The 15,612-nt window shown below is 45.6% G+C and overlaps 1 protein-coding gene across 1 annotated transcript in view; it reads left to right on the forward strand.

The window, feature by feature from the left end:
• VMP1 (vacuole membrane protein 1) overlaps window positions 1–15,612 on the forward strand; it is a 117,049-nt gene that overhangs the window by 76,226 nt on the left and 25,211 nt on the right. Inside the window, exon 8 of the mRNA XM_056865141.1 lies at window positions 4,730–4,846. Coding sequence (XP_056721119.1) covers window positions 4,730–4,846 — 117 coding nt within the window. The remainder of the gene's footprint in view (window positions 1–4,729; window positions 4,847–15,612) is intronic.

The following is a 15,612-nucleotide window of genomic DNA, read 5'->3' on the forward strand; positions in this document are numbered from 1 at the left end:
CCTACTCTTCTTCCTCTCTCCCTAAGTTCTTACGAAACAGCCGGGCCCTGACTTCTTTCTTCTACTCCCTTTTAGACTGGCATGACATCGGCCCTCGGTAAATTTCTCCGTGTCTGAAGCGGAGGGCTTCTGAGGGGGCGCTCCGTCACCTTCCCCTCAGCATCCTTTTCTCTAGCGTCCTTTAGCCGGCCAAGCCCTTCTCCCGTCCTTCTGCTTTTTCCTTTTTTTTCCCCTTTCAAAAAAACACGTTGTGTTCCCAGTGCGGCTTTGCTTTGTCTCGCTCTTCTCAGTTGCTCAATTCAGCTAAGCCTTCGCTGGCACGCGGTCCCTGGGTCTGACTCACCTCCTCACAGTCACTCTCTCATGAGGCATCTCTGAATAATCTGACTTGAGCCGATGGATAACTGGAAATCCTGGGGGCGAGAGGATCTGGCTGTGCCTCCTGCCTCCCCCCCACCCCCTCCACCTCCACCTTGGTGCTTATTTGTGTTTAAATAGACATGCTTTGTCAGTGCTTGCTTTTGGTGCAGATTTTTTTTAAAAAAACTTTTGCTTCTGCCTGTGACATAAAACCCCTTCCGTCTTGCTGTGTCAGGAGCAGCTTTCTTAAGTGTGGGAATTAAAACAGAGCCCGTGTTCCTTTTTCTGAAGCATGTAGTTTGCGCAGAAGGGTGCTGACAGAGACACTAAACTAAATTGCCGGGAGTTTGCTTAGGGATGTCTGCCAGACTCTGCTTTCTGTTAAGCTCGATGTCTTCGCAGCATCTGAAAAATAAAACCTAACATTGACAGAATTGGCCTTCCTGGCTTGTTTACGTAACGTAAAAGAGACCGACCACGTCTGTAAGACAAGCGCAGCAACCTGGACTTGGTCCAGATGAACACATCTCTCCGCTAGGTGGTACAGCATAGAGCAGGGGGCGTAATTTATTCCCCTTGTGCCATTTTCTCCATTTGAAAACCCACTACCCTGCCCATTACAGTATCTGCCAAAGGGAGCTCTGACTCTCAAAAGCTTTTACCCTGAATGGTCCCTAATGTGCTACTAGACTCAAATCTAACTGCCCTGCCTTGGTTGCTTTAAGCCCCCAAAGAGAGAAAAGATGGGCGCTCTGTCCACACCAGGGGTGTCAAACTCAATAGTTAAAGGGCCAGATATGACATAAATGTCACCTGGTCAGGCCGGGTCATGCCTCGCCAGCCCTGATCAGTACAGGGGGTTGGGGGGTGGGGTTGCTGGCTCTTGGGCTGGATGAGAGCTCTCAAGGAGCCGGAACCGGCCCATGGGCCATGTTTGACACCCCTGGCATAGAGGCTAAGGGAACTGTTTCGGATCAGGGAGGGTCTTGGTTCAAATCTAACTCCTGCCACTAAATCAACGGGTGGGCCATGACAAGCCCCCCCCCCATCTGCAATATGGAAGATGATTATACTGACCTATCAGTTGTAAAGATTGCGATAAATGTATGCGAAGAACTTTGAACACTGGAAGAAGCAATACTAATGCTGAGTAGTAGTATTGCTATTAATATTTTTTCTTAAGAGCCAACCATCCACAAAACCTCCAAAGGGCAGGCTGAGCATCACTTTGTGATATTGTGAATGCTTGAGGAAGCTCAACCATGCTGTTGGAAGTAACATTTTCCCTAGAAACATAAAAATAGGAGCTACCCAGGTGCACGTAAAGTAGGCCTAAAACCTGTAGTGACCAGTGTATGAGATGAACAGTTGCCCCCATTACACACTTTTATTTTCCACTCATTAAGCATCTGAAAGCTATCTTCAGTAGTCATGGTCCTGAGGCTCCGAAGAAGAGTTGGTTTTTATATGCCGACTTCCTTTACCACTTATGGGAGAATCAAACCGGCTTGCAATCACTTTCCCTTTCCCTACCCACAACAAACACCCTGTGAAGTAGTTGGGGCTGAGAGAGTGCGACTAGCCCAAGGTCACCCAGCTGGCTTCATGTGTAGGAGTGGGAAAATAAATCCAGTTCACCAGATTAGCCTCCACCACTCATGTGGAGGAGTGGGGAATCAAACTCGGTTCTCCAGATCAGAGTCCACCACTCCAAACCACTGCTCTTAAACACTACACCACGTTGGCTCTCAGGGGTAGTGTAGTGGCCAACTTTTGTATTGCTGGAGGACATGATACTTTCTGATGTACATAGCTGAAGAAGAAGAAGAGTTGGTTTTGATACCCCAATTTTCTCCACCTTTAAGGAGGTTCAAACCGGCTTACAATCTTCTTCCCTTTCTCTTCCCATAACAGACACCTTAGGGTTGAGAGAGTTTGGAGAGAGCTGTGACTAGCCCAAGGTCATCCAGCTGGCTTCAGGTGTAGGAGTGGGGAACAGAACCTGGTTCACCAGATTAGAGTCCACCGCTCACGTGGAGGAGTGGGGAATCAAACCTGCTTCTCCAGATCAGAATCCACCACTCTTAACCACTACACCACGCTAGCTAGTTGGGCTTCATAACCATGTTGGCGTTGTCTTGCAGAGCGGCTTCCTGTGCGCTTGGTTATTATAAGGTCCTCTGTTTGGGAGAAGAGGGGCCCAAATGCTCTGCTGGCCAGATTCCACCACCCCGCCCCAACAGGAACATCCACAGCAGCCCTTTCCTTTTTCATTTTTGGGAAAACCTCATTATATGGGTGCATTTTTCCTTATCTATGAAGCCATTAGTTTTACTGCTTGTGACAGTGCCACAAACATATTTAGGAGTTGGTTTCAGGTGGGTAGCCGTGATGGTCTGCGCTAGAAGAGCAAGATTCGAGTCCAGTAGTACCTTAAAGACAGCAAGACGAAGGGAGCTTTGACCCTCAAAAGCCTATACCCTGGAAATCTTAGAAGAGTCCAGTAGCACCAAGACTAACAAAATTTCAGGCAGGGTATGAGCTTTCCTGAGTCACAGTTCACTTCTTCAGATACAGCTAGAATGTGAGTCCATCTATCCTTAAGTAGAGTGAATTCACATGCCCAATGGCAATAGCACGTAAATGTCAATAGCAGATAAATGACATTGGCAGGCGTGATTGGATTAGGTGTGATATACAGAGGGGTAGTGGGCGTGGAGAAATTAGCATTAGTAATGAGACATGAATCCCAGGTCTCTGTTCAATCCAGAAGAATGCATTGTCTGGAAATCTTGTTGATCTTGCACTCGGATCTTGCTCATATTGTGAATTGGTTAGCAATTTATTAACTGCCACTAAGGTATTATCACTGAACTGGTGTCTAATCCACCAGCTATTAGGAATTGGCTAGTTAAAATCTGCAATATCATTTACTGGGATTTTTACATTTACTGGGATGGTAAAATTAACAGAGTTTGCGCAGTCGAGAAAAGATATTTGAGGGTTTTTTTTTTTTAAATCATGACAACCGTTAATGAACATCATAAAAGCATTATAGTTGTTAATGGTGATTTTGAGCATGCTTGCTAAGATACGAAACTGCGCCTGAGATTGTCCAGTTTGCTATCACTGATACAGATTTGGGGGATGGGAGAAATTTGAGAAGTAGGAGCAGAGGATGCGAAGGTCCACAGGAAAAGTGAGACAAACGATTTCTCTTGGAGTGACCCAAAACCCATGGGCTCAGCCCTGTCTGTGGGGATAAAATGGATGTGGGAGAATCATGCGTACCACCCTGAGTTCCTTGGATAAAAATGTAAGTGAGAGAGGGCAAAGAAGCCAACAATAAAAGACTTCCAGTGTGGTGTAGTGGTTAGCCAGCGTGGTGAAAGCCAGTGTGGTGTAGTGGCTAAGAGCAGTGGTTTGGAGCAGTGGAGTCTGATCTGGAGAACCGGGTTTGATTCCCTACTCCTCCACATGAGTGGCAGAGGCTAATCTGGTGAACTGGATTTGTTTCCCCACTCCTACACACCAAGCCAGCTGGGTGACCTTCGGCTAGTCACAGCTCTCTTAGAGCTCTCTCAGCCCCACCTACCTCACAGGGTGTCTGTTGTAGGGAGGGGAAGGTGATTGTAAGCCGGTTTGAGTCTCCCTTAAGTGGTAGAGAAAGTTGGCATATAAAAACCAACTCCTCTTCTTCTTCCATTTTCAACAACCAAGTCTGTGCTTCTTAAAGGTGGAAGACGTTTTTTATTTTTTAGGCATGTACAAACAGTGATAAATACCAGATTTTTTGTCTGTCTGTCTGTCTGTCTGTCTGTCTGTCTGTCTGTCTGTCTGTCTGTCTGTCTGTCTGTCTAGATAGATAGATAGATAGATAGATAGATAGATAGAGATAGATAGATAGATAGATAGATAGATAGATAGATAGATAGATAGATAGATAGATAGATAGATAGATAGATAGATTTCACCCCCCCCCTCTTTGTTTCAGACAGTTCACGGGCGAACAGTCAGGAGTGACTGAGTCATGGTGCCAAAACACTTGCTGGGGGAGAATGTTTGATATATTGCTTTAAAATGGCTGACTGTGGTTTTTCTGCATTTCATATGGAAGACGTCTGTTAGCTGTTTCTAATCTAGGGATAAGGAGAGAGAATCAGGCAGGATCTGTTGTTTGTCTGAGACATTGTCTAGCTGAAGCCTCCCCAATTTTTTTAAAAAATTATGTGCTGAAATACACCATTCTTGGGTATAAGACAAAATTTTAAAGAAAGGAGACTTCATACATATTTTTTCAAAGGATTTACTATTAGATTAACCACATTACTGAATTTTGCATCTCTTCTCTCCTCCTCCCCCTTCTCAGATTCCAAACCCTCTCTTTGATCTGGCAGGGATAACATGCGGACACTTTCTGGTACCCTTCTGGACTTTCTTTGGTGCCACCCTGATTGGAAAAGCAATAATCAAGATGCACATCCAGGTAATTACACTTCCTTTCTTTGGCTCAAACACTGGCCATTTCTCCATATGTTTTCCTTCCCTTTTGCAACTCCACCCAGGCATGTAGCTCCACCCAGTACTTCTTTTCTGGGTAAATAATTTTTTTTCCTGGCAATTGCTGTTTACTGAGGTCCCTGGTGTTAAAATGGTAGTCAGACTGAGAACTACATTTCCCAGTGTGCAGAATCTCCAACAGGACCCAACAATGTACAAGGCACTGGGAATGGGAGATTCTCTTCCCGCCTCATCCTTTGGATGGCTGGTCATCTTCCCGACTGGCCCTTGCCAAGAGAAACTTGCAGCAGCTCAGTAAAAGGTGAAGAAGAAGAACATGTTCCATGCAAATAGAAATAAACCCAGCAAGGAGGGTCTCCCTCCTCTCTTTGCTTGCTGCACGGGGAGTTTATAACCCAGGGAACCGTTCCACAATGGGACCATTCACCAGCGGTCTGATGAGGCAGAGTATTATGTTTTGCCATCTCCCTACCGCTTCTTCCTTCTGCTGGTGTGAAGCAGGCCTTGGAGAGAGAAAAAGTATAAATGGTCAGGCAGCTGTATTGGTAGAGGGATAGGGCCAGTGGTTTACACTGTTGTATTCCTGCCTATTGCTGTAAGTATTCCCCAGGCTAGGTAGATTCTACACCACTTAACGTATCGTGTTTAAAAGCTTGTCTTAGAAATCTATTTGTTATCAGATTTATGTAGTCGAAACCTTTTTGCACTGTTCCTTGGATGCCCCATGTGGTTGATTGTACTTGATTTACGCTACATAATCTGCCTAGATTATCGGGGAGAAAAGAGGACTATGAATAACCAAATAAATAAATAAATGCCTGCAAGATAGTGTACATGTGTGAACCAGGGAGGGAGAGGCGATGTAAATCTTAAACTGGCAGTGCAACTACAAACAAATGATCCATCCTGTGGTCCCCATCGCTGCAAGGCCAAAGAGAAGGCCGTGAATGCGTAACATTGATGTAAATTCTTTCCCACTTTTATGTGAGCGGCAGCCTGGGGAGCACTCCCCGCCCCTCCAAATTAAATTGTAACAGGCGGGCTACAAGAAAATGTAACTGAAATTAGTGTTCAAACTGTTCATAGCTTAATGCTGTTCAGGAAACTGTACCTGGGTCATGTCTGTGATTTTCCAAACGGAAAAGATGCCACATAGTCATAATGAATGTACCTTTTTTTGGTAACATACTTGTGTACTCTGTAGTGCTCTGATGATAGCTTTTACTCACTATAAAAGACCAGAGAGTGGAATTCCCTGTTACATGAACTATAATTAAATAAAGCAAGTCCTTTTTACCCAAAAAATTATCTTCTTCTGTATGAACACAAGACAGCTTATGACAAGTTTTGAAGCAATCACCAAAGGAAACACTATGTGCCAGTCCCAGAGAAGAAGAGTTGGTTTTTATACCTTGCTTTTCACTACCCAAGGAGTCCCAAAGTGGCTTAGAATCACCTCTCCCCCCCCCATAACAGACACTTTGTGAGGTAGGAGGGACTGAGAAAGTTAGGAGAGAACCGTGACTGGCCCAAGGTCACCCAGCAGGCTTCATGTGGAGGAGTAGGGAAACCAACCACTCTTAACCACGACACCACATTGGCACGTTGGCTCATTGCACCTAGATCAGCAGAGGACGTTGTGCTTTGAAGACCCAAAAGATGTCCTGGGGCAGAAGCTTTTGCGGACTCTGTCAGATGCAAGTCAGTCTTGATTATGTCTCACAAGCCCTACAGAAGTAGAACAGTCGGATGCCAGTTTTGCCTGGCAAAGTGGGTTGCAGTCCCCGCAAGCTCGTGCCACAGTAATACTGTTAATCTTCATGCTGCCCTAGTACTGTAGTTTTCACCTCTTTTAAACATTTTATTAATAGTACAAAAAACACAATAAAGGAAACTGCCAGAAATCCCAAAAGAAAAAGGGGTGTGCTCTGTGTGTGTGTGTGTGTGTGTGTGTGTGTAGTGCCGTCAAGTCACAGCTGACTTACGGTGACCCTGTAGAGTTTTCAAGGCAAAGAGGTAAACTTAGGTGGTTTGCCATTGCCTGCCTCTGCGGAGCAGCCCTGGATTTCCTTGGTGGTCTCCCATCCAAGTACTAATCAGGGCTGACCCTGGTTAGCTTCTGAGATCTGATGAGATCAGGCTAGCCTGGGCGATCCAGGTAAGGGCACATATAGCAATTAGCCCAGTTAAAATAGGGGGTTATATTTATTAAGAAAATATCAAAATTTTACACATCTCATGTTGCATCCTTCAGTAGGGGGTAAAATTATAGTTCACGTATTTGCTTGCTTCATCTGTAGGTAGTCTGCTTTTGTTGTTGCAACTCAAGGGGGGATTATAACCAAAGCCACTCACTAAGAGCAGTATAATGCTTACACCCAACAGAATTAGAGAACGGTGCACTAAACACAGTAGATGATAAAACAGGGTTACAAGACTGCAGAACAATGCAGCAAACCGTTATGTTACATACAGTCAACAATGTAATACATCCGGATTGTAAAATCAGAAAACAGTGCGATGAAACAGCATAATATAATATACAACAACGAAGACTGCCACTAATTCCACAAAGTATAGCAAAAACACCTTTACCCGGAACCCTCATTTGTTATGAGGGCCAGATACGACATAAATGTCATTTGGTCGGGCCAGGCCATGCCTCGCCAGCCCAAATTGAGAGTGGGGTGGCGGCTGGCTCGCGGGCCAGATAAGAGCTGTCAAAGGGCCAGATCTGGCCTGCGGGCCGTATGCTTGACACCCCTGCTCTAACACTACCTCTTAACTTCTAAGCTCTTGTGACTGGAATGAACATACATCCTTCCCCTACTTACCCTTTTCTCCACTTCCCTCCTATCTTTTTTTTTTTTTTTTTGCTTCCCTTGTCTAGGTTTACAGGTAGACCCCTGCCCCAAGGAGTTTACTGTCACATTTCCTCTACAAAGCACCGTGTATTTACGGCACTGGGGGTGGAAAGTGCCGACAAGTCACAGGTGACTTACTGTGACCCCATAGGTTTTCCAAAGCGCGAGATATTCACAGTCTGTTTGCAGTTGCCTGCCTCTGCATAGCAACCCTGGGGAATCCTTCACTGTCTTCCATCCAAGTCCTAAGCAGGGCCGACTTCACTTCCAAGAGCTGATGAGGTCGGGCGAGGCTGGGCCACCCAGGTCAGGGCACTGAATGCATTAGATCAGCAGTATTAAAAACGGGTTACGTGGAGGGCTCCCAGCCATTTCTAGCCATCCCTCCTAGAAAGACAGCGGGGTGTAGTGGTTTGGAGCAGTGGACTCTGATCTGGAGAACCGGGTTTCATTCCCCACTCCTCCACATGAGCGGCGGAGGCTAATCTGGTGAACTGGATTTGTTTCCCCACTCCGACACACGAAGCCAGCTGGGTGACCTTGGGCTAGCCACACTCAGCCCCACCTACCTCACAGGGTTTCTATTGTAGGGAGGGGAAGGGAAGGTGATTGTAAGCCGATTTGATTCTATCTTAAGTGGTAGAGAAAGTCGGCATATAAAAACCAACTCTTCTTCTTCTTCCTCTTCCGGCTTGTTGCATCTCTGTGCTGGCTGCCTCAACCAAAAAACGCTACTCAGTTGGTCGTTTTTAACAATTTTGTGTGTAAGTGTTTGGAGGCCCCAGCTCTTTTTTTAAAAACAGTTTGAGAGCCATACAGAGCAGCTGTGGTTGACCTTTGTTTTGTGGGTTTGGCCAGCACCATGCAGTGGCCAGCCCCTGAGTGTTAGACAAGGAGAGCGCTATTGAATTATTATCGCCAGGTGTCTCCAATCCCACCACCCCCCTGCCAGCTGCAGCCCTCCATGTGCTATTGTCTGCCACCCTAGAGGATCCTTTGCCACTTGGGGACAGCTTTTAGGAGGACTCAGGGGGGCAGCGACTGGAAGGAGGCAGGAAATCTCCATTGCGCTCGAAGCTCTGCTGAGGGTGGTTATTTGTGTGGCGTTTAAAATAAACTATAAATGCTTCACAGGGAATTTTTAAAAGCAAACAAAAACCTGTCCCTGCTCAAAGAAAAGAGGAAATGTTTGAGAGTAGAAAGCAAGTTCTCATTACACAAACGGTTGCTGCCTTTGTACATGAACGCAGATTGTTTGCGTCTTCTCCTTACTCCTCCCACCTCCTCTTGCATGCATTGCTTGTGTGAACGCATCCTCGTTTTATTTGATAGAATGCCAGTTAGCTGTGACGTCCAAATACAGGCGCCTTGGCAAATTGGAGCTTGAACAAACTAGGAAGTGTTCAATCTCCACGTGCCAGAGCAGGGCCGGATTTAGGTTTGATGAGGCCCTAAGCTACTGAAGGTAATGGGGCCCTTTATATGTCCAGCTGTCCTTTGTCAACAACAAATTGTCGCTGTTTTTTGTGTTGAATATATCATAGGAGCCTACACAACACAAAACACTGTTGCTGTGTGTAGGTTTTATTTTATTTGTTTTTTATCTTATATTTTTGGGGGCGCCCAAGAGAGTGGGCCCCTAAGCTATAGCTTGTTTAGCTTATACGTAAATCCGACACTGTGCCAGAGGAGGAGACAGGAGCAAAGGGCATATTTGAAGAAGATGAAGAGTTGGTTTTTATACCCCGCTTTTTTCTACCTTTAAGGATTCTCAAAGCGGCTTACAATCACCTTCCCTTCTTTTCCCCACAACAGAAATATTGTGACGTAGGTGGGGCTGAGAGAGTTCAGAGAGAACTGTGATGCCCAAGGTCACCAAGCAGGCTTCATGTAGAGGAGCAGGGTATCAAACCTGGTTCTCCAGATTCGAGTCCACTACTCATGTGAAGGAGTGAGGAATCAAACCCAGTTCTCCAGATAAGTGTCCGTTGCTCATGTGGATGAGCGGGGAATCAAACCCAGTTCTCCAGATTAGAGTCTGCCACTCTTAACCACTACACCACGCTGGCTCTTGACCATGGCAAACAAGCTGTGTTCGTGTCCAGTGCTGACACTGCCCGGTTAAGTTTGTGCTTGATGTCAATTTGCAGCCTAGAATAAGTGAGGGAATATATAACATTTCCTGATGTCAAAAGAGCTTACGTAGTCCCCAGATGCCATCTCCTCCCTTCACTGGAAGGGGATGATCGAGCTGCATGTTGACTAATGCCAGCTCGAAGGCACATGGAGTTATAGCGATGCATGTGGAGAAGGAAACCCAACTAGAAACATTTTTACAAATTCTGGCAAAAAAATTTTTTAATTGCTTCAATAATGGGTGGTTTTTAAAATTTATTCTTCCAAACCCTGGACTTTCATCAAGGGATGCTCATCAAAGGGTCTTCTATTAGGAGCATATTAATAACTAATAAGTTGCCCATTTTGCTGTGGTTCAGTGGTAGAGGACATGCTTTGCAAGCAGAAGATCCCAGATGTTAAATCCCTGGCATCTCCGATGAGAGGCTGTCCATGAGTATGTGTTGCGAAGGACCTTTCTTTCCCAGAGACCCTGGAGAGTCACTGACTGTCAGAGTAGACAGTACAGAACTAGACGGACTGAAAATCTGACGCAGTGTGATGCAGGTTCATACAAAGAATAGAGAACCAGGCGCACTTAATTTTTAGGGAAGGAACTGTGACTCAGACCTGGACCATGTGCTTTGCTCTCTGAAGGTCATTGGACAATACTGAGCTCAGTGGACCATGGGTCTGACTCTACATCAGTCAACTTCATATGTTAGCAATCTTCTAGGACGTGTTGTAGGGTACAGGTCCAGTTCACCTGAGATCCCTGTTGTGATCTAAGGGCCAAACTTAGTTGTGACATTTCCTCCCCCCCCCCCCACGAGTCTGGTCTGGGTTCTCTTTGAGCCAACTCCCGTACAGCTGGGTAGTAGCTGCTCTTCACAAGCGCCGCAGGTACCCCTTTTTGGATTTGGACTGTGGGGGAGGGCCTGTGCTTTCCCCCTCGCTCGGTTTTCCCCAGATGACAAATGGTACCAAGGGGGAGGCTGAAGCTCCTCCCCCCCACACACACACAGAGGTCCCAATCCCAAATGGGCCCCTGGCGTGCTTGGGAGTAGCAGCTGCCATCTTACCAAGAGTACAAGAATCCGTTTGCAGGGGAACCCAGGCCTGACTCGTGGGAAAGCGTCACCCCTAGCTTGGCTCGGCGAGCGTGACTCCAGGGTTTTCCTCTGGAATGCTCTGTGGCACACAGCGATTCCGTAGTGGTTTGCTAGAAGTACGAAGGGTTCTCTGAGGATAATCACTGGTCTGGTGAGATAAACCTTGGAGGACGTGCTGTTCTGCAGCTGCTTTTTTTTAAAAAGAAGGCTGTCATTTATAATGAATGCCCACATGTGGTTTAAGCAAAGAAAACCAAACCAACCACATCCCCCCACACCCAAAAATACTGGGTAAATCTCTTCTGTGTCATAAATGCAAGTGTCATCCCGTCCAACCCCCACATAAACAAACTGGACCTACATTTTGCATGTCTTAATTCAAGCACATTGTGGCGCAAAATCCTGAACTCCCCCCCCCCTATTTTGCATCATGTGTGCCTCTGTATTTCTTACCTACAGTCGTTGAGAAGTTTAGGAAATGTAGTGGTTGCACATGATTTACAATGAAATCCCCTGCCCTCGATCCCAGACAGGAAGCCACTGGCCCCGTCACAGTAGTCCGTTTTACTGTTGCATTTAATTGGCCTTATAATGTGCCCCACAAAAAAGTTTAAACAGTCTTCCTCTTCTCTGGGTTTTCTGATGGGTTTTAATCACACATCTGCATTTGAATGCGCTGGGTCAGATAAAGGAAAGCATTCTTTGTTTGCCTTACTCGAAGAGGCATTCTGATCCGTATGAGAGAAGAGGAAGAATGCTTCTTTTAAGAAGGAGCCTGCTACCCATGGGTTTCTAAGTATTTATTTGAAGCGCTATAAAGAAATCTGCCTTACTAATCGGGGACACTTTTTAAATGGATTACAAGGTCTTTAATCCATTTAGTAGACAAACCACCGCTGTTTTATACGGGGCATGTTCTTCTGATGGTCAGATCAGTTGAAATACCAAGCCATGGTTTGGTGTTATGTGAGCAAACCTCTTGCTTGTGTGCACGTTCCTCCCCTTTCCCCTTCCTATATTTCCTGTACGTCAGGAAAACATGGTTTGCACCTCCCCTCCAAATACAGATTGAGATTTGCAGGTGTGATCTAGCAGGGAACTTCACACCATACTTTGCACATCTTGGAAAAAACGGCAAGCTATGATTTGTCAGCAAGCAGGAAGTGCAGAGGAAGGACGGAGCAGGGCAGTCCTAAGAATCTCTTGCATGACTCGGCATTAGGGGTTTGGGGAGGCTGATTTCTCCTCCCTCCCTGCCTTTTCCTCTTTACCTGACTCTCAGCTGCTCTCCCCACTCCTACACATGAAGCCAGCTGGGTGACCTTGGGCTAGTCACACTCTCTCAGCCCCACCTACCTCACAGGGTGTCTGTTGTGGGGAGGGGAAGGGAAGGTGATTGTAAGCCGGTTTGATTCTTCCTTAAGTGGTAGAGAAAGTCGGCATATAAAAACCAACTCTTCTTCTTCTACCCCCCCCACACACACACATACTCTTCTAGTCAATTTAGAAAACCCAATTTTTCTCCATACCTGGGGAGTCCCCCAAGTATGTAAAATATGTATGTAAGTGCAGTCCCAATCAACTTTTGGCAAGCCCAGCAAGGGGCTTTCAAGGCAAGTGAGAGCAGAGGTGGTTTCCTCTGCAGAGTCTTCCTTGGTGGTCTCCCATCCAAGTACCAACCCTGCCTAGCTTCCGAGATCTGATGAGATAGGGCTAGACCATGCCGCCTCCCCCTCTTATTTGAGGGCATCCTGATCTGGAGCTTTCAGCATCCGCACAGGGGCCAGCCAGTTTACTGTCAGAAATCTTGGCAATGCACCTACATTTACAGGCAACTTTTCCTGGAGAGAGAAAGAGGTGTGACTGGGGGATAGGATAGTTAGATGCACACTTGTCTAGCATCTGGACATTACCTGGTGCCACCTTGGCACATGCATTCTCCCCCCCCCCCTTTCATCCTCACTTGCTTGAGAAGAGCTTTTTCTGCATTTATATAGTGTACAGGCTCCTGAGGCAGCTTCCAGCGATCCAGTAAAACAGTAAAATAGTTAAACGCAACCAATAATACCAGAGAGTATGCCCTGGCCATGTCTAGTGGAATAGTCTCTCTAATGAGACCAGGGTCCTGTGTGACCATCAGGAATTCCGTAGGGCCTGCAAGACGGAGCTATTCCACTAGGCCTGTGGTTGAGGTCAGCTACGGTCTTTTCCATCAATGCTGCAAGTCCTGCTGTGGCCTCTATGCCGCAATAAGTGTGCCATATGTTTCAATATTTTGATATTTTTATGGGTTTGTGGGGCCAGTCTATTTATGAGCATTGTTTTAATATGATTTATTGTGATTTTATTGTATTGTGCTTTAAGAATGTGTGAGCCGCCCTGAGCCCGGCTTTTTGCTGGGGAGGACGGGATACAAGTTTAACAACAACAACAACAACAACAACAACAACAGTCTAAATTATTATTGTTGTTATTTTAAAAACATAAAAAGACCATTCATCATGTATCATTATCATCCTTAAAAAAAGAAGGGCATTTTATCATCAGTATCAACAACAATAAAAGAAGAAACTGTTAGATAAATATTAGATTTGGGAAAAGGGGGAAGTAGGCAAAAATTCAGCAGCCTCTACTTTGGGCAAATCAGTATAGGCAGGGAGTCCCTCAATCAAGTACCACAGCAGGGAATGCCCTGCACCGTTTCTCAACCACGTTTCTTCAAGCCCAGAGGAAAGTCCTAGAAGCTGGTCTGTATTTATTTAATTTACGTGTAGTCTGCCTTTCTCACTGAGACTCAGATCGGATCGCAGAATGTAAATCAATGCAGTCGATAGGATGTCACATCTAATAAGCAATATAATAGGACAAGGAATTATGGAAACTTGAAACAGAAGTGTCCTCTGAACAAAACATAAGCATAGGGCAGACTGTTTTTCCACGCACAAGAGTTGTCTGGAAGATTAGAATTTCACAAAACGTCTCTCTCTTCCTGTCACAGTGCCGCCATGGTAGGAAAAACTCCGTCTGTATTAAAACATTGGAAAGATAAAAGCCCACCTCCGATTAATCAATGGATTGAGAACCTTAGAACTCTATCAATATTTGAATGTATGACATGTAGACAGCAATTACACATGGGCTTATTTTTAGATATTTGGAAATTGTTTATAAAAACTTGGTGTGTCGATCTGCCACCACTGTTACATTTTTGTCTTTACTTCATGTATATCTTTTTAGAAAGTTTTTCTTTTTTTCCTCTCTTTTTTTGAAAGATTTTTTTAGGAGGAAAAAAATCAATCTGGCGGGGTTCTTTCTTTCCTGAAGTTCTCGAACAGGAGATTCCCGGGGTAGACCCGACAAAAATTTGAGCTTGTTTGGTTTGTCCTCTGTGTGTATCTTGTTCACGGCTGGCCTCTGAGCCATGCCCCTCACGCTTTATGGCCCTCGCTGTCCCTAGCAGTTGCATCCAGGTTAGAGTTCATGCGTCCGTTTATCCCATAATAAGTAATGGAAACACTGGGGGTGGGGGGAGACCCAAGCCACGGAGTTGCTCAACCTTGATTAATGGGAGCTAATCTTCTTGTGGTCATATCTGTCACTGGAACACTATTTTCCATTTTTTTTACATGTTTTTCTCCTGTTGCTTGAGCTGTGCTGCTTCTTAAAAAAGCAGGAAATGGGGATTTAAGCACCAAAAATCAAAACTTGGTTACCCAAGTTTAGGGGGATCTCTGGAAGAACAGCTTCATCGGGAGTCAAAACTCCGTGCCTGATCGGTGCTGTTTTATACCGCCACTTATTTGCATGCCCCCTCCATTTTTGAAGCGCCCTCTGCTTAGAAATCTGGGTGGCAGAGAAGGGGCTCTACCCGAGTCCTTGTCATGCCAGCTTTCTGTTAAATTGTGGAACTGTGCCAGCATAGTTAAATGGTGGAACTGGCTGCCAACTTGGAAGGCTTTCAGAGGGGAGTGGACATGCTCATGGAGGAGAGGGGTATTTATGGCTATTAGTAAAAATGGATACTCATGATGCATACCTATTCTCTCCAGGATCAGACAAGCATGCCTATTATATTAGGTGCTGTGGAACACAGGCAGGATGCTGCTGTTGTCTTCTTTGTGGGCTTCCTAGAGGCACCTGGTTGGCCACTGTGTGAACAGACTGCTGGACTTGATGGTCCTTGGTCTCATCCAGCATGGCCTTTCTTATGTTCTTATGTGTGCCATGGTGCCCCTCCCCTTAAAGTGATTGATGTTCTTAAGTGATCTTCTGTCTTCTGGTAACCACTGGTTTGAGATTTCATAAATGCTTGGAACCTACCCTGAAGAGAAGATGGAAACCATTATGAAATAGAGAGTGTGTGTTTTTTTTTAAATAATGGAATAACTTTTTAATCATTGGTTTGGGTGGAATAAAAGGCCAGTGTGTGGTGTTATGCTTCATGGGTACAGCTGCTGTTGGAAGTAGCATCCATGTGTCTAGCTTCCCTCAGTCCCCTCATAATATCTGGTACAAGGGTGCTCAACATGGTGCCCCCAACACCTTTCCTGGTGCCCATGAAGAGTTATCCTATTAAGCAGATCTTCTGCCTTAAGTGTGGAAGAGTTACTGTGAGAGCTACACCTCACTCCCTGACATTT

Source organism: Euleptes europaea, chromosome 19, assembly GCF_029931775.1.
Source record: "Euleptes europaea isolate rEulEur1 chromosome 19, rEulEur1.hap1, whole genome shotgun sequence".
In the NCBI taxonomy this organism is placed as follows: domain Eukaryota; kingdom Metazoa; phylum Chordata; class Lepidosauria; order Squamata; family Sphaerodactylidae; genus Euleptes; species Euleptes europaea.